Here is a 27,437-nt window from a genome sequence, read left to right on the forward strand (position 1 = left end):
TCTAATGGATGGTCAATATTTATAGTTATAAGACCTCCAGTCAGGCCCTCTATTGGATGGTCAATATTTATAGTTATAAGACCTCCAGTCAGGCCTTCTATTGGATGGTCAATATTTATAGTTATAAGACCTCCAGTCAGGCCCTCTATTGGATGGTCAATATTTATAGTTATAAGACCTCCAGTCAGGCCTTCTAATGGATGGTCAATAATTATAGTTATAAGACCTCCAGTCAGGCCCTCTACTGGATGGTCAATATTTATAGTCATAAGACCTCCAGTCAGGCCTTCTAATGGATGGTCAATAATTATAGTTATAAGACCTCCAGTCAGGCCCTCTACTGGATGGTCAATATTTATAGTCATAAGACCTCCAGTCAGGCCTTCTAATGGATTGTCAGTATTTATAGTTATAAGACCTCAAAGTAAGGCCTTCTAATGGATTGTCAATATTTATAGTTATAAGACCTCCAATCAGGCCTTCTAATGGATTGTCAATATTTATAGTTATAAGACCTCCAGTCAGGCCTTCTAATGGATGGTCAGTATTTATAGTTATGAGACCTCAAAGTAAGGCCTTCTAATGGATTGTCAGTATTTATAGTTATAAGACCTCAAAGTAAGGCCTTCTAATGGATTGTCAGTATTTATAGTTATAAGACCTCCAGTCAGGCCCTCTATTGGATGGTCAATATTTATAGTTATAAGACCTCCAGTCAGGCCCTCTATTGGATGGTCAATATTTATAGTTATAAGACCTCCAGTCAGGCCTTCTAATGGATGGTCAATAATTATAGTTATAAGACCTCTAGTCAGGCCCTCTACTGGATGGTCAATATTTATAGTCATAAGACCTCCAGTCAGGCCTTCTAATGGATGGTCAATAATTATAGTTATAAGACCTCCAGTCAGGCCCTCTACTGGATGGTCAATATTTATAGTCATAAGACCTCCAGTCAGGCCTTCTAATGGATTGTCAGTATTTATAGTTATAAGACCTCAAAGTAAGGCCTTCTAATGGATTGTCAATATTTATAGTTATAAGACCTCCAATCAGGCCTTCTAATGGATTGTCAATATTTATAGTTATAAGACCTCCAGTCAGGCCTTCTAATGGATGGTCAGTATTTATAGTTATAAGACCTCCAATCAGGCCTTCTAATGGATTGTCAATATTTATAGTTATAAGACCTCCAATCAGGCCTTCTAATGGATTGTCAATATTTATAGTTATAAGACCTCCAGTCAGGCCTTCTAATGGATGGTCAGTATTTATAGTTATAAGACCTCCAATCAGGCCTTCTAATGGATTGTCAATATTTATAGTTATAAGACCTCCAATCAGGCCTTCTAATGGATTGTCAATATTTATAGTCATAAGACCTCCAGTCAGGCCTTCTAATGGATTGTCAGTATTTATAGTTATAAGACCTCCAGTCAGGCCTTCTAATGGATTGTCAATATTTATAGTTATAAGACCTCCAGTCAGGCCTTCTAATGGATTGTCAGTATTTATAGTTATAAGACCTCCAGTCAGGCCTTCTAATGGATGGTCAGTATTGGATGTAAATGTCCTGGTAGTGTCCCTGTAATTGCTCCTTATAGTAGTTAGGGATGTGGGATTTTTCATGTCCAGCAGATTTCTGATACTTTCAAGGAAAAGGAAAGTTGTAAGCATGTTTGTCATTTTCACATAAAAACATGATTGTCAGGTTTTCAGAGCAAATGAGAATGTTTAGTTAGTTACGTCTGGACTTGAGGTTTGTGATAAGAGTCTGGTGCAAGAAGGTGATAAAGAATTAAATGCAGACAGAAAGATGGACTAGAAGCTTAGGCCACATGATCAGTTCTGTGGACTCTGTTGTACAGTCCATTGGAGTTACCATCACTTTGGCAATGAAATGCTCTAAAGAATGAGGCTCTTAACTTTTTGAAAATATATTTTTTTAGGATTTTATTTTTCAGAAATATATTTTTGGAACTCTGTTCAACTAATGCTTATCCATTGTTGTTTTCACTCCATGATATAAAAAAGAATAATATAACATGTTTATATTTATGAAGCAAACTTTACTTAGTCAACCACAAATAAGCCTTCACAATGATGTTGTTGTTCTCCCCATGTTCTTGTCATGTCTTTTGTCATCACACCCTGACTGTCTGGTGTCTTTCTTCAGGACTATGTGAGGTGTGGCGTATCCAGCATGGCCAGTACAGACATCATTCTCACAGGTGAGATACAGTGTGGGAATCAGGGCTAGGTAGCAGAAGAGTTCTCTCCCTTTATTTCCAAACTTGGTCTTGTTCAGTCTTCAGAAAGTTACATTCTACCTTGTGAATCCACAGGCCCGGATTGATGAAAATAAGTTGATAAATATCGCTGTGTTCTTATAAGGGAAGACTGTGGACATTTTAAAGAAATGTTTGATGAATAAATAGACAATTCTGTTGCAGGAATACCTGTATTTCCCAGCTACTTTTGTTTCTCATGGTGTGAATGTCCAACACTATTTCTGTTATGTGTGTAAAAGTATTCATTTCTTGTGAGACCTCTTTAACAGAAATAGTACCAGTAGGTAATATGAAATTGTGTGGAAAACAGTTCAGGATATATACAGGAAAAATCAGGGAAACACATTAGGACAAATAAAACAAGTTAGAGTCAAATTCCTTTGGAAAAGAAATATATGATATCTGTAGTCAGTATCTGCCATAGCTACTTTTTATGTTAAGTGTTCTGTCAGAGCCATGAATATGTGTTGAACAAAAATCATGATTTTCACTTGCCATAGGAGTAGATCTAGGTACTGACAGTTTGGGTTTTGTATAGGTTCTTATGATCACACCATTCGGATGTTTGACACGCGGGTGAAGGGAAGCACCATGACAGTCGACCATGGGTACCCGGTAGAGAGTCTCATCATGTTCCCCCATGGCAGCATCTTCATGTCAGCAGGTGGGTTTTGCACGCTACGTTTGGTTGTCAAGTCTGACACAAATGAGGTTGGCTGTGGGTGACTGGTTGATTGTGTGGTATATTTTCAAATCCCCAACTTACTCATTATAAATAATGTAAAACAATATAATAAACCCAGGTACTTTAAGAGTTTTGTTGCCATGATGTCACTGAAAAGAGTGTTAATACTTTTCAGTAAGCAAATAGAACATTCTTGTTTTTCAATAGCATAGAATATTCCTGGTTTTGAAGCATTTGGAAAGTCTTTTATTTAAGATAGGACCCGTGAAGGTCCCGGGGTAGAATAGGCCTTCAGCAACCCATGCTTGCCATAAAAGGCGACTCAGCTTGTCGTAAGAGGCGACTAACGGGATCAGGTGGTCAGGCTGGCTGACTTGGTTGACGCATGTCATCGGTTCCCAATTGCGCAGATCGATGCTCATGTTGTTGATCACTGGATTGTCTGGTCCAGACTCGATTATTTACAGACCGCCGCCATATAGCTGTAATATTGCTGAGTGCGGCGTAAAACTAAACTCACTCACTCACTTATTTAAAATAGTACAATTTGCAAACAAACAAATCGGAACAGTTCTTTTCATTCAAATGTGTGTAAACATTAAGCTGTAATTATGAGGGGAGAAACATGTCCTGCCCAAAGGCAGTCAGCTGATAGGTCTGCCTAGATGGATGATGTTGTGTGTGTAATCACTGAACTCACTCAGCAATCAAACCTGGAATTCAGAACTGAACAAGGATCAGAATCTAGACAATCAGAGTCTCCATCACCACGTCCGAATAGAGTGCTTTCATGAGGGTAGTCGAAGTTTCACTTAGCAGTGGTGCAGAATGAAAAGAATTATTTATATACAATGACTGTGTACCATAATGAATAGAAGTCAAGTTTTTTAGAGCCACAAATTTAGTTTGACTGCTGTAAAGATATCAGTGCACGGTCGTATCATGCAGAGTTGTAATATTGTGAAAGCATTTTGTTTTATATCAACATAAGAATTGAATTTGAAAAATATCCTGAATGGTGATAAAACGTATGTCCATTATTCCTACCCAAATTTCTTTTCTCAGTCCACTGTCTGGACCCAAGTCTCACCTCCCAAGTTATTTCCCAAGTAACACTAACATGTAAAGCATTTCCATCTAAAAGCTGACCGTTGAACGTCAGGGTTGGAATTGTTTGTCAGCAATTTAATCTTGCTATAAGAGGCCAATAACTGAACAAGGTGTGAGACTAAAAGACTTGGTTGATGCATCTCCAACCAGTACTCATCATGAGGTGGTCCGATTGAAAGACTTGGTTGATGCATCTCCAACCAATACTCAGGATGAGGTGGTCTGATTGAAAGACATGGTTGATGCATCTCCAACCAATACTCATTAGGTGGTGTGATTGAAAGACTTGGTTGATGCATCTAATGTCGGTTTCAGACCGGTTTATTTATGGACCAATATCAAAAAGCTTTAATATTCCTGAGTACTGGTGTAACAAGAAAGAAACACAACAACCGTCTAAAGTCTGACTTAAGTGACGAAAATTCTGTTCCGTCTGAAATATAATCCCAACTAAGTCACTCAAAATGGATCCCCAACAACTATTTCCGTGATATGTAACAACACTGTAGTGGTGAAAAAGTTCCACCACACTTTTTACCCGCTTCCTGGAACGTTAAAAAGTGTTTAAATTCTGTGTTTAAGTTTGTTAACGCAAACAATGGAGGATGTTGACATTTGAAACCTCTCTGGTATGGGCAATGAGCTGCAGTGGGACTGATCTGTTGTATAATATGGATAACAGGACATGCACTGATGCATTGATGTACGCCACAATTTGCTCAGGCACAGTTGGCGATATTACAACCTCACACACTGATTTGTCTAACAGAAAGTTCCTTCATTGAAAATACATTTTTCCCAAAAACTCATAATACTCCTCTCAGATTAAACTTGGAAGCTTAATAGGGAGTGATTAAACTTTTTCCTACATTTTGACTTTGTAAGTTTACTTCATGAGGAAACTTTGGCAAAGTCATCTGTTATAGATGAAAACTTTACAAAATTGTTTTTAACACGCACGTGTGCCGAAGCGTTGGTTTTGATTGTGTCACCAATGAGTTTAGCACATTGGGCAGGGTCGGGGAGAGCACACCTCTTCCAACTTGAATGATTGTTGCAGAAAAAGCTGGCGAAGATTATCAATGTATGACTATGACAAATGATGTGAAAATGAGACAGCCATATTGCGCTGTATGTAAATATTAATGTGCTAATGTGTCTTATGCAGCAAAACAGACAGATTAACCATGAGAAGAAGCTATGAAAGTGTTTTTTGATGATTTCCCTTGCACATAACATCAAAAAAGACATTTTAATTGGCCAGCTCCTGCCAGTAATGAAAACAAATAAACTAAGTTTGATTGCCGATCAGCCAGCTTATGAAAGTTGTCGATTTGAGAAGTTGTTTTTGAATTGGATTTCTTCTTTATTGTGTCAGAAAGTTAGAATGCCTTGGGGAATTAGCGGTATGATTTAACATAACTGTTAGAGTGTGTTGATGATGTATTAACTGCCCTTAATGATAGTTGCAGGTAGTAGGATCGAGCCTGGAATAAACATGTGATGCTCCTCTGTATGCAGGATTAGTGTTCATGGATGCAGATATGCTCTCATATTGGACAGGAGGCATCTTGGTTGAACTGGGAAACTGAAATATTCAGGGAAAACATTCAGGGACTGGGAGAACTGAAACATTCAGGGATTTGGAGATCTGAAACATTCAGGGACTGGGGAACTGAAACATTCAGGGATTGGGAGAACTGAAACATTCAAGGACTGGGGTCAACTGAAACGTTTCCATCAAATTAATAAATATTTAGAAAAGGAAAAGGAAAATATATGTAACTGGTGAAGAGAAAATTTTACCCGCACTAACACGAATGTACTCTACACATGTGAAGACTATGATTGATTGTCTGTGTCAGAATGTGTTTGAACTTTGTGAGATGTGTGTGTATGCTGTGGTGATTGCTTCCTCAGGTTGTAAAATGTGCCAGAAATACATTCATTCTTACATGACTCCTGATGAGGATCTGGTGTAGCAGATGGCCCAGTTGGCCAGAATTTACTGCTTAGAGTTGTGTCCCTTTGATACGTTACAAGGGATCACAGGTTCGAACCCAGTCTTCACTGATTATGTCTCCATGTTTGTCAGCACTATACCTATACTGGTGTGGTTCACAACGGTTGTGAAGGTCCCAACTATGCATCATTTCAGACTTTTCTCTGACAGGGAGCTTACTGGAATACTGTCCAGAGCAACATTAAAACCAGCACACTCAACAATTGAAGGACAGGATCCTGGTCCCTTTTTAGAGGTGTATATAGGCTCCTTTCCGACGATCACTTAATACTGGGGATTTTCTGCAGGAAATTTTGGTTACTTTCATTATGAAGAAAAGAATGTGGATGGACCAGTTATCTGAGACGTTGCAATTTGCCGTAGGGAGTTATTCAGCTTGGTGGGGAGTGGCCTTGTAGTCATGGGTTTGAAGCCCAGATCGGAACTGATCTTTGTCAGCTACAACCCCATGCAGTGGGTTTCACCAATATGGTTGATATCAGAGTTGCATCCTTTACCCACAGCTGGGATAGAACCGAGATACAGTTTGGTGCTACATAAAATTTGATCACTGACATGGTGGAACTGTGTTACTATACTATAATGATATACTACTTTCTGACAACATGCTTCCTGTGTTTTAAGTACCACCCTGTTGTGCCTCATACTTGGTGTTACTAGATGAGATTGGTGGTACAGGTCTTTGACCTTGCTTGACTTAATGCCCAGTCTATTCACTGCTTTTAGTCAATTCTTTCCTTTTCCTAATCATATGCAAACTACTGTGATGCACTGTGCTCATAAGACAGGAACTGAATCCTACACCATTTTATATTTAGAGGGATGGTAGCCCAGTGCTTAAAAGTTAGAGCATTTGATTGTCATGCCAAAGACCACGGCTTAATTCCCCACATGGTTGATTGTGTGAAGCCCATTTCTGGTGTCCCTTGCCGTGATATTACTGGAATATTGCTCACTCTATCTCATTCTGCGTCATGTTTGTAAGACAGAGAGATGAGAATCTGCTGATTTGTGGATGAACTATTGTATCAGACTCCTGATGCTCTCAACAATAATTCAGCTGCCCTTAGGTTTAGCTAATTCTTAATTCTGTACAACTACTATAGTGCCTTGGGTACTTACACTGGGCATCATTCCTCCAACATTGCAACTAGGCCTTTACAGACAATTTGTGTTACAGTTATAGATTCTCTTGTGGGTTTTTTTAATACATATTAAATAATGACCGTTATGTAAGTTATTGAGGTAAAGCCATTATAAGCATAAAGATTATCAGATTGGTCCCGAGGTCATTGAGTGTTTGTTTGAGTAGGGGACTTTATATGGTGAATTTGGTATTATTTTGCCAAAGAACCAGGGAAAAGAGACTTAACTTGCTCATTATTAAGTGCTCCTCTCATTATAGGTCTCATATACCATCCTTGTAGCTGTTATCAAATGTTGTATTTTTGTTGAAGATAGCAAGGTTGGATGTATTTATAACATTTATTTCATGTTAGAGAAAGCTTTACAAATTAAAGCACATCCTTATTGTCTTTTGAGTTTTTTTTTTGTATGTTATTGAAATAAATATGTACAGTCCTACTGTCTGAATCATTAAACTTAGAAAAGGCTTATCATAAGTCATACAGTATTTTACCTCAACAGAGAGTTATTCTCCCAAATGTTTTGTTGTGAGATCATTAGTGAAGTATGTATTCACCATCAAGCATCACTCAAAAATAAAATAGGTATGCCAGCATTCTCACCTGCATACCGTTTCCCTAAAACAATTTTATTTTGGCAATTTTGTAGCAGTCAGGAGGAAGGCTATGAGTATCCCACATGTGGTATTGGGTGGCCTGGTAAGACAATAGTACCATGTAGACAGAGACTTTATGGTAGCCATCAGTGGTTGCCAACAACAAATAGAAATAAACAGACTTGAAGGTAAACACACATGATAGAGTGTTGGATAAGTTATAGTGCTGATACTGCCCCAGATAAAACTGATGAAAGTGATACTCTGCCAGGGCTATCTGGAAATAATCTGCCTCTTCTAAATGTCTGTTGCCATTACACAAAGAATGCCATATGATATTTCTACATTAACTCTTCTCTGAGATGTACTATGATGAATGCTGTTTGACCTCTGGGAACTGGGACCTGGAGGGGGGTGGAGGGGAAGGAGTGTCTGGATGGGGATTACTGTGAGGGGAAATATTTTTATGTTATCTGTATTGTAGATTCAATTATGTAGATTGCTGTATAAGTACCGACAGGGAAGGAGGAACATGGAAAGATGGAGATTCACTTCAATTTGGAATCAGGGACAATTTCAGGAAGAATTTGTAGATTGATATTTCTTCATTGTACTGCATATACACATAATTTCAAGAAGAACTAGTCCAGTGAAATAAAAAGCTAAACCCTCCCACAGGCAGAGGGGTGGAGAAGGTATTTTACTTTTGTGTTTTCCACAAGGACAGTGTTAGGTGGTCTTTCATGAGAAAGACTTGACGGAGTACTGGATAAGGTGTGATCTCACTAAAATGAAGTATTGTGAGAGCCAAGATACCTTTCACTTTATACTGAAGTCTCGCTGTAATGTTTGCAGGATGGGATGATGGAGTTTAATCTCAGACATAATGGAGTTTGATCTCTGAGGCATGGTGGTGGTTTGCATAATGGAGTTTTATCTCTGAGGCATAACAGTGGTTGACATAATGGAGTTTTATCTCTGAGGCATGACGGTGGTTGACATAATGGAGTTTAATCTCAGAGACATGAAGGTGGTTGACATAATGGAGTTTGATCTCTGAGGCATGACGATGGTTGACATAATGGAGTTTGATCTCTGAGGCATGATTGTGGTTGACATAATGGAATTTAGTCTCAGAGACATGAAGTTTGTTGACATAATAGAGATAGTCAGTGAAGGATGTGACATCTAACGGAAGCCGTTATAGATGTTGACCACAAGTGGATTTTCAAAGCCCAACCAACAAAGGAAAGCAACTGAAGTTAAGGTTGAGCAGAATGAAGAAATATATTACAGCACCACACATGAAATGGGTGTTATTTTTAAAACTGCAAATTATACCTTTGCCTTTGATTTTACACCAAGAAGGTCAACTGACATGCAGGATGTCATGGAACATGTATTGTTTGGCTCGTACATAAAATATTATATGTGTCAAAACAGCACACATGAATATGGAAATGTAGAGTATGGTGACATGTGGACAAGTTGACTGAGTATATGGGAAAATAGGGGTTTCCCTGGTGCCACAGAGACGCCCACAACATGAAAGACTTTGTGTTGTAGATGATGCTGAGATAGTGCTTGACCAGGATTCTGTAGAATAGAATATATCAAATACATCTGTAGACTAGAGAGGTTATTGGGTGTAACATGCCATGTCACATCCCGACATTGTTCCCGAATACAAGGGTCCCGCTTCCCAAAGCTGTTGATGGTAGTGCTGTGACTGTCATGTGTTAAGCATGGGAGTCATGATCACCTTAGCTCTACGATTCCTTTGTGAAATGGGGTCCAGGCCAGCTATTCTTGAAACGTTTGTAACCCTACGAACTTCTCAAAACCATTCTTTAAACATTACCTGCAATCAAAGTAAGAATTCTAAGGGCTATGAATGTTTAAAAAATAACAGTCCCGGTCCGTAGAACGTCATCTTTGTTATGAGAGGCATCTGAAAGAAGACATTGGTTGTCTGTTTGGTTTTGAGGATTGTAATGTGGTGGGGAGATCGGATGGCCATGACCAGGATGGTATTCTTGACACTCGTACTATCAGCCACCAGGTTACCAGGGATGACCACCCGAAGCATCAGTTGATGACAAGTTATACAGATATGCTCCTTATTGTCCTGCAGTGTTCTCTGAACAGTGATTTGTTGATAAGGCATCTCAGGAACATTTGGGTGTTTAATATAAAAATTTTGTAAGCCCTATGACGTTTAAGTGTTGTCCAGGTCCTATCACAATGGTAAACAAATGAGACAAGAGTCACCTAAGGCTTTCTGCCCTTATTAAACTGACATGCTGTATGATGCTGTGACATTAAACCCAAGTCACTAAATCTGGGAGAGGTATCTGTTATCCTTGACATTCCCAAACCTTATGTATACAAATTACGTGGCTTTAACACATAATGAAAATGACAATCTCAACTGTGTTGTATGGCTTTGAGTGTGAAGCAGATATTTGTGTGACAGTTATCCAGTTACCGCATGGATATATGGAAATATACATGATCTGTCTCTAGTAAGTCTTCAACTGCTTGCACTGTGATGAATGCCTCCTGACCCCCGGGGAGGGGGAGGAGATCATGGATGGGGGGTGGTTGATGGGGGAGAGTGACATGGAATGTTGGAAGACAGACAATATAGATTATAGCACCAGATGTATCTGGAGAAATATGCATTCTTATCAATCTATTGCAATTGACGCTTCCTGAGGTGAAATATACAGGATCACATTTCAGGTTTGTTTCTGTATGGTATGCCTCATAAATTGGATTATCCCTCTTACTGCCTGGCTTGTTATGATCAGTTGTCTGCTGTAAATACATCCTTCTCCCACCATTGGACAGTTTCAGTAGTTATTTATGCGGGCACAATCTTAATGGAGCGGAGATCGTCAGATAAGTTCAAGCAATGTAAAATCAATTAGTTCTCAGACCAGCGACATCCACCCAGATCTGATAAATCATAAAGCAAAGGCAGCGATGAGAAGGAGTTTTTGGCTTTTCAAATCTGAAAAATGTCAAGAGAAAAATTCCTCAATTTTACCATCCTTGAGACATGTCAATTGTGATGTAGAAGGAAAAAGTATAAATGACAAGTCGAGATACTACTCAGAGACTGTTTCTCCAGTTGGTAGGCTTCCCGAGATGTTGGCATGGGGCAGGATCTGTTACATGCCAATAGGTTTCTTTATATCCCTTGTTTGACAGAGTGTCATGTATACAATAATCTTGAGGAGAATAATGAATTTCCCAGTTCATGAAATAACAGCACAACATCTGAAAGCAATATTCAGAGTGAGCATTTGAGATATGTATTGGCAGTTCTTAGGTTTATCTAATTTCCAGCAAGATTTGTTTTTTCTGTTCCTATGCAAAAATTGTATCAGACAAGATTGCTTTGTTTGAAGAAATTGTGGAGGATATATTTGTTAAAATTTGTTTATTGAAATTTTGAATTAAAGATTTTCTTTTCCTTTTTTTGTGTTGTTTCTGTTTAAGGTTACCATATTATTCAAATTGATCCTTTTTGATACTGTCATGATTGTTTCTCAGTTAAGAGTTTTCTTTATTTATGAAATTAACACAGTTTTTTTGTCAGTGCATGAAAGAGAACATTTCCATTTTCAGTGTTTTTTTTTCATCTTTTATAAATATTCTCCATTCATTGCTTTTCAATCCTTAAGATGTGAATATTAGGCAAAAATATACGCGAACTCCAGATGTTCAATTATTTCTTTAATTTACTGTCTCTGTTAATTTTGTATGTACGTAGATATTCACAAATTATGACTCTTGTTTAAGGTGACTATGTTTTTCCCAGATAAATCTAGAGCTGGAGATAAGTATCGATGCCAGGAGCAGTAAGTCAGCTGTCACTCCTCTACATTGAAGGCCCCTCCCACCTGTCATATTCATAATCATACAAATAAAGTAATCATTATCAAAATCTCACCTGGAAGATTCAAGCAGAATATTAAATTTAATCCCATTTTGAAGTCAAGACAATGATCTTCTTGATTCAGCTCTTTTCGAATATCTCATCAATTATTCCTTGTGAAGGAGGAAGTTCTGGGTAAATAATGGGCACCGTCTCATGCTTGTAGTGTTTTTATCATTGTGTTTTTGTATGTGAGGAATTTAGAACTTGCCTGAATTTAAATATTGATGAATATGTTGTGAAGGTGGCATGTGAAGGGGTGATGATGGGCAATGATGCCTGTTTCGCCCATCCTGTTCTCATCAGTACCATTTCTTGTGGCGGACAGACATAGAAATATTAAGTTTCCTATATTTAGGGTAAAATCATTGCTGTAATGAATTTAACTGTACTTTTAATTTACTTTAATTCTGTAAAGTAAAAACAGAAAATTTTGACTGGTGGAGATGACAAGGACAGTTTCTTCATCCTCTGTTACTCCTCTTGTAATCAAGGGAAGAAGAAAAATATATTACTGATGAATTTGACTAAAATGATAAAAAATTCCTCTGCATTACCTCTTTCCATTATTCCTTTGGTTTATGAAGTTGATAATCAGACACATATTGTGTTGAGGAAGAATAATATCAGGATGTATGTAGCTACAAAAACTAGTGGTCAACAGTATGAACTGCTGAGACTCAGTAGTAGGAAAACCAATGATGTTTTATTGGTAAAATGTAGTTATTATTGATGTGTCATCTAATTCTATCTGCCTCCAGAAAACATTAATGTCACTCAAATGGAAATGGGGAAAAAACTGGATAAACACATTAATATTTTGTTATGATTCTAGGAAACGTGTGTTTGTGTGAGAATTGAGATGCTTGTGGATTATAAATTTCACACTTACTTGAAGTTTGACATTCTTGATTTATGATTGTCACAAAATCTTGATGTATGATTTTATTTTCATTTTGAATTTAAAGCAAACAGCTTTGATGTTGTAAAATGTAATGATTCAAATAACCCCCACCTTCGCTTTGAAAGTGAAAGTGCCTATCAGCAAAACTTGAGATTGCTACAAGAAAATGTGGAGTTATTGGCGAACTTTGCTACCTGAAATGTAGTGGAAAATGCTTCTCTTTTATGAAAGTAATGAGATAGAGTTTTATGATAGCTTCTGATAGCATGTGTTTGTTCCATCGTGGGGTCTAGATTGCGCATGTTCAGTGTATACTAAGTAGAAAGGCTATTTGATATTTACAAGAGACTAAAGGGTGATATTATTCATTTGCCATGCTTCCTCCCGTCAATGTGTTTCACAGCCCATAAGATGTGGCTCATTGAGAAAAAGCATGATTATCGGACATAAACCTTAGGCGAAAAAGTGTAGGGGATGAAATAGGCTTCCGTCAATATACATCTATAGATAGAAGTAGTCTAAACAGCACAAAGGACTGACGCTTGATATAGACTATCATCCAGGCAAATCAAAGTATCATGTTGCACCAGTCATGCCATTTTTGCTGCTCCTAGAAGTTTATAATAGGCAAATTTATATCACCTTTACAGCCAGATTCAACAAAGGGAAAGTGAGAGGCCCTGGAAAAGCATTTACTGTGAACTATCACAGATCATAAATCTAAATGAGACATGAAGGTCTGGCCTCTGCTGCAGCCTCTGACCTGATACAAGGAGGAGGAGGAGGCCAACTGGGGGGACGGGAGTGGTACAGAGGGGCAGAGGGTCCAATCAGATTATAGGTGTGGGGATGGGGGAGGAGGGTGTCATGTGTGGGATAGGGAAACTGTTTATTATGGTATTAAAAAGTAGGATCCACATAGGTGGCATTCACACAGAACACTGTAACATGGTAAAGTAGGAGTTACAGGGTTCACTTTACATAGGGACTGTCAGGAGTCTTAGATGGGGAGTCTTAGATGGTGACATCTGTATACATAGGTGGGTTAGAGCGGTTGGATGGGGAGTCTTAGATGGTGAGATCAGGTTAGATAGGTGGGTTTAGAGCTAGTTGGATGGGGAGTCTTAGATGGTGAGATCAGTTTAGATAAGTGGGTTAGAGCTAGTTGGATGGGGAGTCTTAGGTGGTGAGATCAGTTTAGATAGGTGGGTTAGAGCTTTTGGATGGGGAATCTTAGATGGTGAGATCAGTTTAGATAGGTGGGTTAGAGCTGTTGGATGGGAAACTATGATGGTGAGATCAGTTTAGATAGGTGGGTTAGAGCTGTTGGATGGGGAGTCTTAAATGGTGAGATCAGGTTAGATAGGTGGGTTTAGAGCTTTTGGATGGGGAATCTTAGATGGTGAGATCAGTTTAGATAGGTGGGTTAGAGCTGTTGGATGGGGAGTCTTAAATGGTGTGATCAGTTTAGATAGGTGGGTTAGAGCTGTTGGATGGGGAATCTTAGATGGTGTGATCAGTTTAGATAGGTGGGTTAGAACTGTTGGATGGGGAGTCTTAGATGGTTAGATAGTTGGGTTTAGAGCTGTTGGATGGGGAATCTTAGATGGTGAGATCAGTTTAGATAGGTGGGTTAGAGCTGTTGGATGGGGAATCTTAGATGGTGAGATCAGGTTAGATAGGTGGGTTTAGAGCTAGTTGGATGGGGAGTCTTAGATGGTGAGATCAGTTTAGATAAGTGGGTTAGAGCTAGTTGGATGGGGAGTCTTAGGTGGTGAGATCAGTTTAGATAGGTGGGTTAGAGCTTTTGGATGGGGAATCTTAGATGGTGAGATCAGTTTAGATAGGTGGGTTAGAGCTGTTGGATGGGAAACTATGATGGTGAGATCAGTTTAGATAGGTGGGTTAGAGCTGTTGAATGGGGAGTCTTAAATGGTGAGATCAGGTTAGATAGGTGGGTTTAGAGCTTTTGGATGGGGAATCTTAAATGGTGTGATCAGTTTAGATAGGTGGGTTAGAGCTGTTGGATGGGGAATCTTAGATGGTGTGATCAGTTTAGATAGGTGGGTTAGAACTGTTGGATGGGGAGTCTTAGATGGTTAGATAGTTGGGTTTAGAGCTGTTGGATGGGGAATCTTAGATGGTGAGATCAGTTTAGATAGGTGGGTTAGAGCTGTTGGATGGGGAGTCTTAAATGGTGTGATCAGTTTAGATAGGTGGGTTAGAGCTGTTGGATGGGGAATCTTAGATGGTGTGATCAGTTTAGATAGGTGGGTTAGAGCTGTTGGATGGGGAATCTTAGATGGTGTGATCAGTTTAGATAGGTGGGTTAGAACTGTTGGATGGGGAGTCTTAGATGGTTAGATAGTTGGGTTTAGAGCTGTTGGATGGGGAATCTTAGATGGTGAGATCAGTTTAGATAGGTGGGTTAGAGCTGTTGGATGGGGAATCTTAGATGGTGAGATCAGGTTAGATAGGTGGGTTTAGAGCTAGTTGGATGGGGAGTCTTAGATGGTGAGATCAGTTTAGATAAGTGGGTTAGAGCTAGTTGGATGGGGAGTCTTAGGTGGTGAGATCAGTTTAGATAGGTGGGTTAGAGCTTTTGGATGGGGAATCTTAGATGGTGAGATCAGTTTAGATAGGTGGGTTAGAGCTGTTGGATGGGAAACTATGATGGTGAGATCAGTTTAGATAGGTGGGTTAGAGCTGTTGGATGGGGAGTCTTAAATGGTGAGATCAGGTTAGATAGGTGGGTTTAGAGCTTTTGGATGGGGAATCTTAGATGGTGTGATCAGTTTAGATAGGTGGGTTAGAGCTGTTGGATGGGGAATCTTAGATGGTGTGATCAGTTTAGATAGGTGGGTTAGAACTGTTGGATGGGGAGTCTTAGATGGTTAGATAGTTGGGTTTAGAGCTGTTGGATGGGGAATCTTAGATGGTGAGATCAGTTTAGATAGGTGGGTTAGAGCTAGTTGGATGGGGAGTCTTAGGTGGTGAGATCAGTTTAGATAGGTGGGTTAGAGCTTTTGGATGGGGAATCTTAGATGGTGAGATCAGTTTAGATAGGTGGGTTAGAGCTGTTGGATGGGAAACTATGATGGTGAGATCAGTTTAGATAGGTGGGTTAGAGCTGTTGGATGGGGAGTCTTAAATGGTGAGATCAGGTTAGATAGGTGGGTTTAGAGCTTTTGGATGGGGAATCTTAGATGGTGAGATCAGTTTAGATAGGTGGGTTAGAGCTGTTGGATGGGGAGTCTTAAATGGTGTGATCAGTTTAGATAGGTGGGTTAGAGCTGTTGGATGGGGAGTCTTAGATGGTGTGATCAGTTTAGATAGGTGGGTTAGAACTGTTGGATGGGGAGTCTTAGATGGTTAGATAGTTGGGTTTAGAGCTGTTGGATGGGGAATCTTAGATGGTGAGATCAGTTTAGATAGGTGGGTTAGAGCTGTTGGATGGGGAATCTTAGATGGTGAGATCAGGTTAGATAGGTGGGTTTAGAGCTAGTTGGATGGGGAGTCTTAGATGGTGAGATCAGTTTAGATAAGTGGGTTAGAGCTAGTTGGATGGGGAGTCTTAGGTGGTGAGATCAGTTTAGATAGGTGGGTTAGAGCTTTTGGATGGGGAATCTTAGATGGTGAGATCAGTTTAGATAGGTGGGTTAGAGCTGTTGGATGGGAAACTATGATGGTGAGATCAGTTTAGATAGGTGGGTTAGAGCTGTTGAATGGGGAGTCTTAAATGGTGAGATCAGGTTAGATAGGTGGGTTTAGAGCTTTTGGATGGGGAATCTTAGATGGTGTGATCAGTTTAGATAGGTGGGTTAGAGCTGTTGGATGGGGAATCTTAGATGGTGTGATCAGTTTAGATAGGTGGGTTAGAACTGTTGGATGGGGAGTCTTAGATGGTTAGATAGTTGGGTTTAGAGCTGTTGGATGGGGAATCTTAGATGGTGAGATCAGTTTAGATAGGTGGGTTAGAGCTGTTGGATGGGGAGTCTTAAATGGTGTGATCAGTTTAGATAGGTGGGTTAGAGCTGTTGGATGGGGAATCTTAGATGGTGTGATCAGTTTAGATAGGTGGGTTAGAGCTGTTGGATGGGGAATCTTAGATGGTGAGATCAGTTTAGATAGGTGGGTTAGAACTGTTGGATGGGGAGTCTTAGATGGTTAGATAGTTGGGTTTAGAGCTGTTGGATGGGGAATCTTAGATGGTGAGATCAGTTTAGATAGGTGGGTTAGAGCTGTTGGATGGGGAATCTTAGATTTTGAGATCAGGTTAGATAGGTGGGTTTAGAGCTAGTTGGATGGGGAGTCTTAGATGGTGAGATCAGTTTAGATAAGTGGGTTAGAGCTAGTTGGATGGGGAGTCTTAGGTGGTGAGATCAGTTTAGATAGGTGGGTTAGAGCTTTTGGATGGGGAATCTTAGATGGTGAGATCAGTTTAGATAGGTGGGTTAGAGCTGTTGGATGGGAAACTATGATGGTGAGATCAGTTTAGATAGGTGGGTTAGAGCTGTTGGATGGGGAGTCTTAAATGGTGAGATCAGGTTAGATAGGTGGGTTTAGAGCTTTTGGATGGGGAATCTTAGATGGTGTGATCAGTTTAGATAGGTGGGTTAGAGCTGTTGGATGGGGAATCTTAGATGGTGTGATCAGTTTAGATAGGTGGGTTAGAACTGTTGGATGGGGAGTCTTAGATGGTTAGATAGTTGGGTTTAGAGCTGTTGGATGGGGAATCTTAGATGGTGAGATCAGTTTAGATAGGTGGGTTAGAGCTGTTGGATGGGGAATCTTAGATGGTGAGATCAGTTTAGATAGGTGGGTTAGAGCTGTTGGATGGGAATCTTAGATGGTGAGATCAGTTTAGATAGGTGGGTTAGAGCTGTTGGATGGGAATCTATGATGGTGAGATCAGTTTAGATAGGTGGGTTAGAGCTGTTGGATGGGGCGTCTTAGGTGGTGAGATCAGTTTAGATAGGTGGGTTAGAGCTGTTGGATGGGGAATCTTAGATGGTGTGATCAGTTTAGATAGGTGAGTTAGAGCAGTCAGATGGGGAATCTTAGATGGTGAGATCAAGCTAGATAGGTGGGTTAGAGCTAGTTGGATGGGGAGTCATAGATGGTGAGATCAGTTTAGATAGGTGGGTTAGAGCTGTTGGATGGGGAGTCTTAAATGGTGAGATCAGTTTAGATAGGTGGGTTAGAGCTGTTGGATGGGGAATCTTAGATGGTGTGATCAGTTTAGATAGGTGAGTTAGAGGAGTCAGATGGGGAATGTTAGATGGTGAGATCAGGCTAGATAGGTGGGTTAGAGCTTTTGGATGGGGAGTCATAGATGGTGAGATCAGTTTAGATAGGTGGGTTAGAGCTGTTGGATGGGGAGTCTTAAATGGTGAGATCAGTTTAGATAGGTGGGTTAGAGTTGTTGGATGGGGAGTCTTAAATGGTGAGATCAGTTTAGATAGGTGGGTTAGAGCTGTTGGATTGGAATCTATGATGTTAAGCAGAAGGGTCAGAGAATGTGAGATATCTTAGATATATGGTACAGGGTTGTTGGGTGAGTCAGTTTTACCCTTACCCTAGCGAGAAGGTTCTCTCCTGCCCCGTAGTGTGGAAAAACTCATTTGCTGGTCCTCCGATGACCACATGTAAAGTAGACAACATATGTCAATTTGTCATATTTGGGATTTCACTTTCTTAGTAAAGTACAAATTCTAGTACTGTTTTGGTTTAGTCCCATCCGGGATTCAAACCCGCACCCTCAGTAGACAAGTCTTGTTTGCTGAATACTTACAGTTAACATTATAGAAGGGTTTAAATATTGATTACTCATCTAAAATATGATTTACAGATTCTCTCAAATATGAATATAGTTGTTTAGTGTTGCTCTAGTTGTTTCTTACTGTACTGATATGTAATGGTGTTTCACTGGGGTCTCTGATATGTTAGCATTTTAATAGCATTTCAGTGGCGTCTCTAGAATGTTGCCACACTGGTAGTATTTCAGTGGAGTCTCTGATATGGTGTCATACTAATAGTATTTCAGGGGGGTGTCTATTGTTATACCAAAAGTATTTCAAGAGCTTCTCTGATTTCTTATCATACTAGTAGTATTTTAGTGGGTTTTCTGATATGTTGTTATACTAATAGCATTGCAGGGGATCTTTGAACTGTGGCTATATACTGAACAGCAAACAAAACACAATGTTTGAAAAATGAAATCTCATAAAGGTAAGCATTCATGTTTATGTTTCCAATGTAAAAAACTTGACGAAGAGAGAGAGTTGCATTTCTTCTGCTCATCAGTATACTAACAGTATTTCAGTTTGGTCTCTGATATATTGTCATACTAGTAGTATTTCAGTGCAGCCTCTGATATGTTGTAATACCAACAGTATTCAGTGCACCCCCTGATATGTTGGTATATCAATAGTATTTCAGTGCAGTCTCTGATATGTTGTTCCACCAACAGTATTTCAGTGAGACTGATATGTTGTCATACAAATAGAATATCTGTGGTATCACTGATATGTTGTTATATCAATAGTATTTAAGTGTTTTCTGTGATATGTTGTTTGACCAATAGTATTTTAGGTGTATTGCTGATATGTGTTGTACTACAAATAGTATTTTAGCATTGGGACTTAAACCTGTGCAGTACATTGATACTGAATGCAAGATGATAATAGTCAACATGGTGTTGTCACGCTGTAAAGTCTGTGAATATCAGTATTGAATATTGAGTGTTCATTCTTGATAGCCCCATGTCCTGTTTAATTACTTGAAACATGCTTGAAACTAACTCACTCACACCTGGATGTGTCCAGATGGTGTTATGAGTCCAGGGCCCCCGTTTCACAATACTCTCGTAAGGGCAAGATCTCGTAAATTTTCTCGTAGCCATTGTACCTCCTATACTTTAACACAGGAGCTACGGATGCTATGAGGAAAGTTATGAGATCATAGCGGTGTCCATATGTTTACGGAAGTGACGTCACAAACCACGCTCACTCAGACATGGGTAGGCAGAAAGCCACAATGGTTGATGATAACAGTGGGAACCGGTGTAGCGTGAAAGGCAAACAATGGTCGGATTATGTACTTAACATTTTATTTCTATCTGATAGACACCCCAGGTCAGTTCACCCTCGAATCTGTGAGACCCTTCAAGTAACTGAAAGCATATGAATAAGTGGAAAGTGGACACGTTTTTCCGACACAGTACCACAATGTCGATGACAAAATACCTCTGTGCTTGCTGGATATCTGTTACGAGAAAATTATGTTTGTGAGATGACTGTTTAACTTACATATTGAATTGTTAGGAATAAAGAATATATTGCTGATGCCTACTACAAGTGTGTCTGGAAAGTTTTGAAACCACCCTGTTGGTGAGATTAGCCTAGATCAAGGCTGCTTTTGTATGTGTTTTTTATAAGTAGGAATTAATGTGATGACATGGTAACTCAATGCCATTTAAAGATTTAGCTTAGATCAATGCTACTTTTTTATCTGTTTTCATAAGAAGGAAAAGCTGTGATAAAATGGTAACTCAATGCCATTTAGATGCATGTGTTGTTATAGTTGACAAGGAATGTTTGGGGTGGTGTTTATGTAACATGTATGACTGGCAGGTGAGGCAGATTACTCACCTTTCCTGATTATGTCATTGACAATATGTAAGCAAAGAAACAGTATGTGAGGGATTATTTGTTTAAAATTTGTATTGTTTGAAAGAAATGCAAGACAAACACTTGGGAGTTTTTGCATTACATTCTTGCTTTAAAAAACGAAGACTTGCAGTATTGGACCAGAGTGAAGTATGAAATCTGGATATTGTCAATTAGATACTTTCCACAAATGTTTTAGAAAAATAAAGGTTGTGTACCTGTCTCATTATACAACACCAAAAGAAAAAAGAAAACCAGATCGGGAGGAGTTGTTACGCATGACAAGTCAACGATCAAATGTATGCAGCTTGTGTGGTTCTCTCGTGTTTATGTTTAACTTCTGCCTACCGGAAGTACTCGGGCGCGTCACGTGATCAAAACACTGACGTCACCGTGGCCTCTCCTATGGGCTTACAAGGGCTTTGTGAATCGGGGTCTTGGAGTATTAGGCCAAACAAGACTCTGCACGGTGAGCTAAGGACCCCTGGGATGGATTCACACTGAAGATGTCCTGCCTTGACCACTGAGTTTAAGGCTCAACCTGATGCTTCTACTCTGCATATTTTCAATGTAACAGGGATTGAAATTGAATCTGACAGGTTCTGAATCGCCTGCAGTAATCATTTCTCTTCCCACATAAGTTCTCTGGAATTATAGCATATTCTACTGCCAGGAAGACAGCAGTAGCACCTCATGACAATGTCTTCTGTCATATTTAATCATTTGCTCACCAAGTGCAGCCTTTCCTGAAAATATTTTCATACTCAAAGTTAAACATCTTTTCCAGATTATCAAAGTGGATTTTGGTGTAAGACAGCCCAATGGATGTTCACACTATGTGGAAATGCAGAAATTTGTTTACACTCTTGAAACATGGTATCCCACCTATATCAGAATTCGTCAATTCACTGTAGACTTTTCTTAATATCTGTTGCAAATGCTATTTGAAGATCAGTCAGAAATGACTTGTCATCAGAAGAATGACATTATTGGCTGGTTTTATTATTAGGCTGAGATCAGAGAAGATGAAGTATGACAATTGAGGAATTTGAGATTCTTCCTTTTAGTGATTGTGTCATAAACAATAAGTGAAAAGTTACAATATTTCTCAGAGGTTAAAAGGTCCTCTCAGCACAGCTGTAAAATATTAAAGTTGAAAGATTTTTGTGAAGATGGAAACAATAACAGTGCAATGAGGCCGGGATCGCTCCCTCCTTATCTTGCTTCTCTAGCCTGGCACCATGTTAAATAGCTTGATATGTCTTTATCCCACCTTAGGCTATCATACCCTTCCTGCCACTAGGGGGCACAACTAACTCAGAGGGGACCCCGAAAAAACTCTGATATTAGACTGCTTGTGATAAAACAGCTAACAGCATTCGGCCCAAATAGTTCTTTTTGATGACTGGTTTTAATAAAACTCAGGATGTCTGCATGAAGAATGTAATTTTGTTTTGCCATTTGATGAAATGATATTAACATTTGTGTGTGTTGAAACTGTGCCCACAAGACCCCCAGGGGCTTATATCAAGTACATCAAGCTTAATTCCTTCCTCTCAAGATCATATAAAACGTAGGCTCATAATTGACACAGACTCTGCCAGCTATCATGTTTCGATGCTGTTTCACAGAGTGTATATTGAAGCTGATGTTGTGTGTAATAGAACTATAATTGATTCAAGACTACACTCCTGTAGGTAGAAGGCAGTGTGGAGGGCTATTTACATATCTGAATGAGATTTCGCTGTTTGGATACTTGGGAAATGTTTTATAATGGCTGATGTGACTTAGAGTCAAAGCTTTGAATCGTAGCCCAAACATGGAAGACTAATATCTATCTGGCTGAAGTTTGTCACACTTCCTTCCACTTCTGTTGAATACTGCTTGCGGTGGTAGAAGACATTTGTTGTGTAGGGTTGATGTGGAACAGTTAGGCTGGGTTTCATGGAGAAGCTATGATTAAAGCTTTCTTCTTCTGTGCCTGTTGTTGTCCTGATAAACATCATAGCATACCTCTTGTGTTAAATGTGTTCCTTCAGTTGGCTTCTGTTGGGCTCTTCTGCTGGCTCCTCAATCTGTCAACCACCACCTCCCCCATTCCCTTTTGCATCTCCCTCTACTGTGCATGCCTCTTCTTACATCTTACATCACAAACTGAGGACCACGTGGGCCCTGTTACTGGTGTGGCCTCAGATTATGGCTCCACTCGGAAACCCAGTGCCATGTGACCTCCAACCAAGACCTCCTGACATACCTCCACCCACAGTCCCAGGATTCTATAACCTCCACCCACAGACCTGGGGCCCTGTCACCTCCCTCTGCCCCCCCCCCCCCTCCCAACAGACCCAGGGCCCTGTCACCCCCAGTCCAGGATAGAAAAGGCCTTCAACAACCTGAACTTGCAATGAAAAGCGACTGTACTTTTTGTAAGAGGCAACTAATGGGATCGGGTGCTCAGACACGCTGACTTAGTTGACACTTGCGCAGATCGATGCTCATGCTGTTGATCACTGGATTGTCTGATCCAGGCTTGATTATTTACAGATCACTGCCTTATGACTGGAATATTGCTGAGTGCGACGTAAAACTAAACTCACTCGCTCCACCACCCGAGACTCATGATATAGAGAGAGAGTCTGAAAGCCCTCTAGAATTAGTGTTTTCTCTCCCCTTGAAAGCTGTATCATGCATCTTATTTGATGTGTCATTTTGACCTTCTTGTTTGAGGTGTCTTTGATCTGAGTAGAATATCAAACCAGTGTTGTGTCAAGTTTGTGTCTCGGTTCCCTACAGAAATGCACATTTGACATGACAGCAACAGTCATAGGTCTTTTTTCCTTCATCTTTTTAAGACTCACTTCAAGCCCTGTCCAACGTAGTCAGAGTTCATTTTCTTTCCATGCTACTGCAAACAGCTATGGTCTCTTAGCAGTAAAAACATACCAATAAATTTCACTTTAAACGAAAAAAAATAGATCAATATGAAATTAAGAGTTCAAATCCTCTTAATTTTACATTGCTTAATTGCACATTTATTTAAATCTCAGAATGTAGGATAAAAGTTGTTTTACAAACAGTCATAATTTCAAATTGGTATTACTGGTTTGTATTACAAGGGGTCCATCATAAGCGCAGTAGTTGGAACATTGAAACAAATGTGGTGGTATGTGATGAGTGTTACGTTAGACCAACCCTACCCGTTCTACCCTGCTTGTAATGCAAAAGAGTAACAGTGATTTGAAACAATGATCGTCCACCTCATACTACACCCTTAACCCATACCACACCCTCCGCTCTATATGACACCCTTAACCCCATACCATACCCTCCGCTCTATACTACACCCTTAACCCCATACCATACCCTCCGCTCTATACCACACCCTTAACCCCATACCATACCCTCCGCTCTACACTACACCCTTAACCCCATACCATACCCTCCGCTCTATACCACACCCTTAACCCCATACCATACCCTCCGCTCTATACCACACCCTTAACCCCATACCATACCCTCTGCTCTATACCACACCCTTAACCCCATACCATACCCTCCACTCTATACCACACCCTTAACCCCATACCATACCCTCCGCTCTATACCACACCCTTAACCCTTTCTCCACCTTGTTCTCCCTCACTCTGTGCCCCACATTTGTACCCAATGGCTTCTCTTCTCCTAAACTGATCATCAATCCATGAAGACACCCTTTGTCTGCCCTGACTGTTCCTCTCCAAGTATTACATCAGAATAAAGATCTTCTCTCCCTTCATATCGTCCCATGTCCTCCGCCAACCTGGCGCTATGTTGCCAACATGCAAGGAAAGCTGTTGGAGATAGCATGTTGATCTTCACCATATTTGTAGTGACAATAAAGTCAGAAAAGTGCTGACATTTATTAATTCCACTGATCTGCATGTACCAGAATAACATTGGGCCTTGGTTATGGCATCTGCTGTAATCTGTTGCAATGTTGTATTATCTTGTGAATGCTGTAAATCAGTTGTATACGTCATTGTCACTGATGCTCGCCTATTACAAGAATGAATTGTTACAAGTGCATCACTAATTCCGTGTAGATTTCATCAGCCCTTGTATGCGGCAGGAGTGAGCCAGGGGGATTTTCATTAAGGGATGTCATCAGGTCGGTACAAGGAGAATTTTGTCCTGATTTAATACACCATGTATCTAGGATAATGTAGACAACTAGAAGCATGTGTGAGACTAGTTACTTCAATTTCAACTGTTGTTAGAGAAATGGAATAAATGCTCGGATTTGTCATTGGGAACTGAGGGTTACATTTCCTGGAAATCTTTGATATCGAGTTACATTCAAATTAGCTTATTATCATTTGGGAGCCAACTTGGGATGAGGATTGAAATGCATGTTGTTTTGTGATTGACAAGTGTGCTTATTGTGAGTGTAATTACTCGTTAATTGTGAAATTGCTTGGTCATGCATCCTTGGCTATGATGCAACGTGAAGAATGAGGCTACATATCATCTGATTACTGATGCATTGTAACAGCACATATTGCCACGCAAGCATAAACAGTGTTTGGCATACATGTGAAACACAAGGGTCGTGATGTGAATACTATAGGTTCAATTGTCAATCAGTTGTCATCCTTCTGTACAGCTCCGCTAACTGATGGCTGGAGTATTAAGCCAGCTGGTAACATCAGCCATTTGCCAGGTGATGTAAACCTACTTCATGAAGCTCCAAGAAAGCGCAATGTTCCCTGCTTCATTACCACACAGGAACATCACTTTCTCCCCCAGCAGCAACAACAGCAATGTGCATGTCAGACATTCAGGAGAGATGTGGGACCATCTCAAACTGGAACAGATTGGAAGTATTGGAGAAACATGTATGATGAGACTGGAAATTTGAGAGACATTTATCAAATATATATTTGATGAATCTCAAACTAGATGTGAGAGACATGGATGGTGAATTACAAAATGAGACACGATGGATATGAGAGACATGGATGGTGAATTACAAAATGAGACACGATGGATATCAGAGACGAGGATGGTGAATTACAAAATGAGACAGCATGGATATGAGAGACGAGGATGATGAATTACAAAATGAGACACCATGGATATGAGAGACGAGGATGATGAATTACAAAATGAGACAGCATGGATATGAGAGACATGGATGATGAATTACAAAATGAGACAGCATGGATATGAGAGACGAGGATGATGAATTACAAAATGAGACAGCATGGATATGAGAGACATGGATGGTGAATTACAAAATGAGACAGCATGGATATGAGAGATATGGATGATGAATTACAAAATGAGACAGCATAGATATGAGAGATGAGGATTGTGAATTACAAAATGAGACACCATGGATATGAGAGATATGGGTAGTGAATTACAAAATGAGACAGAATAGATATGAGAGATGAGGATGGTGAATTACAAAATGAGACAGCATGGATATGAGAGACATGGATTGTGAATTACAAAATGAGACACCATGGATATGAGAGACATGGATTGTGAATTACAAAATGAGACACCATAGATATGAGAGACATGGATTGTGAATTACAAAATGAGACAGCATGGATATGAGAGACATGGATTGTGAATTACAAAATGAGACAGCATGGATATGAGAGACATGGATTGTGAATTACAAAATGAGACAGCATAGATATGAGAGACATGGATTGTGAATTACAAAATGAGACAGCATGGATATGAGAGACATGGATGGTGAATTACAAAATGAGACAGAATAGATATCAGAGATGAGGATGGAATTACAAAATGAGACACCATGGATATGAGAGACATGGATGGTGAATTACAAAATGAGACAGCATGGATATGAGAGACATGGATTGTGAATTACAAAATGAGACAGCATGGATATGAGAGACATGGATTGTGAATTACAAAATGAGACAGCATGGATATGAGAGACATGGATTGTGAATTACAAAATGAGACAGAATAGATATGAGAGATGAGGATGGAATTACAAAATGAGACAGCATAGATATGAGAGACATGGATTGTGAATTACAAAATGAGACAGCATGGATATGAGAGACATTGGTGGTGAATTACAAAATGAGACACCATGGATATGAGAGACATGGATGGTGAATTACAAAATGAGACAGCATAGATATGAGAGACATGGATTGTGAATTACAAAATGAGACAGCATGGATATGAGAGACATTGGTGGTGAATTACAAAATGAGACAGCATGGATATGAGAGACATGGATGGTGAATTACAAAATGAGACAGCATGGATATGAGAGACATGGATTGTGAATTACAAAATGAGACACCATGGATATGAGAGACATTGGTGGTGAATTACAAAATGAGACACCATGGATATGAGAGACATGGATTGTGAATTACAAAATGAGACAGCATAGATATGAGAGACATGGATGGTGAATTACAAAATGAGACACCATGGATATGAGAGACATTGGTGGTGAATTACAAAATGAGACAGCATAGATATGAGAGATATGGATGATGAATTACAAAATGAGACACCATAGATATGAGAGATATGGATGATGAATTACAAAATGAGACACCATGGATATGAGAGATATGGATTGTGAATTACAAAATGAGACAGCATGGATATGAGAGACATTGGTGGTGAATTTCAAAATGAGACACCATGGATATGAGAGACATGGATGGTGAATTACAAAATGAGACAGCATGGATATGAGAGACATGGATTGTGAATTACAAAATGAGACAGCATGGATATGAGAGACATGGATGATGAATTACAAAATGAGACACCATAGATATGAGAGATATGGATGATGAATTACAAAATGAGACAGCATGGATATGAGAGATATGGATTGTGAATTACAAAATGAGACAGCATAGATATGAGAGACATTGGTGGTGAATTACAAAATGAGACAGCATAGATATGAGAGACATGGATTGTGAATTACAAAATGAGACAGCATGGATATGAGAGATATGGATTGTGAATTACAAAATGAGACAGCATGGATATGAGAGACATGGATTGTG

At 39.6% G+C, this 27,437-nt stretch overlaps 1 protein-coding gene across 1 annotated transcript in view; it reads left to right on the top strand.

Annotated features, from left to right (window-relative positions):
* LOC137277446 (U3 small nucleolar RNA-associated protein 15 homolog) overlaps positions 1 to 27,437 on the top strand; it is a 113,444-nt gene that overhangs the window by 24,991 nt on the left and 61,016 nt on the right. The window contains exons 5-6 of the mRNA XM_067809175.1: positions 2,177 to 2,231; positions 2,830 to 2,955. Coding sequence (XP_067665276.1) covers positions 2,177 to 2,231; positions 2,830 to 2,955 — 181 coding nt within the window. The remainder of the gene's footprint in view (positions 1 to 2,176; positions 2,232 to 2,829; positions 2,956 to 27,437) is intronic.

The sequence above is a fragment of the Haliotis asinina genome, chromosome 3, assembly GCF_037392515.1.
Source record: "Haliotis asinina isolate JCU_RB_2024 chromosome 3, JCU_Hal_asi_v2, whole genome shotgun sequence".
In the NCBI taxonomy this organism is placed as follows: domain Eukaryota; kingdom Metazoa; phylum Mollusca; class Gastropoda; order Lepetellida; family Haliotidae; genus Haliotis; species Haliotis asinina.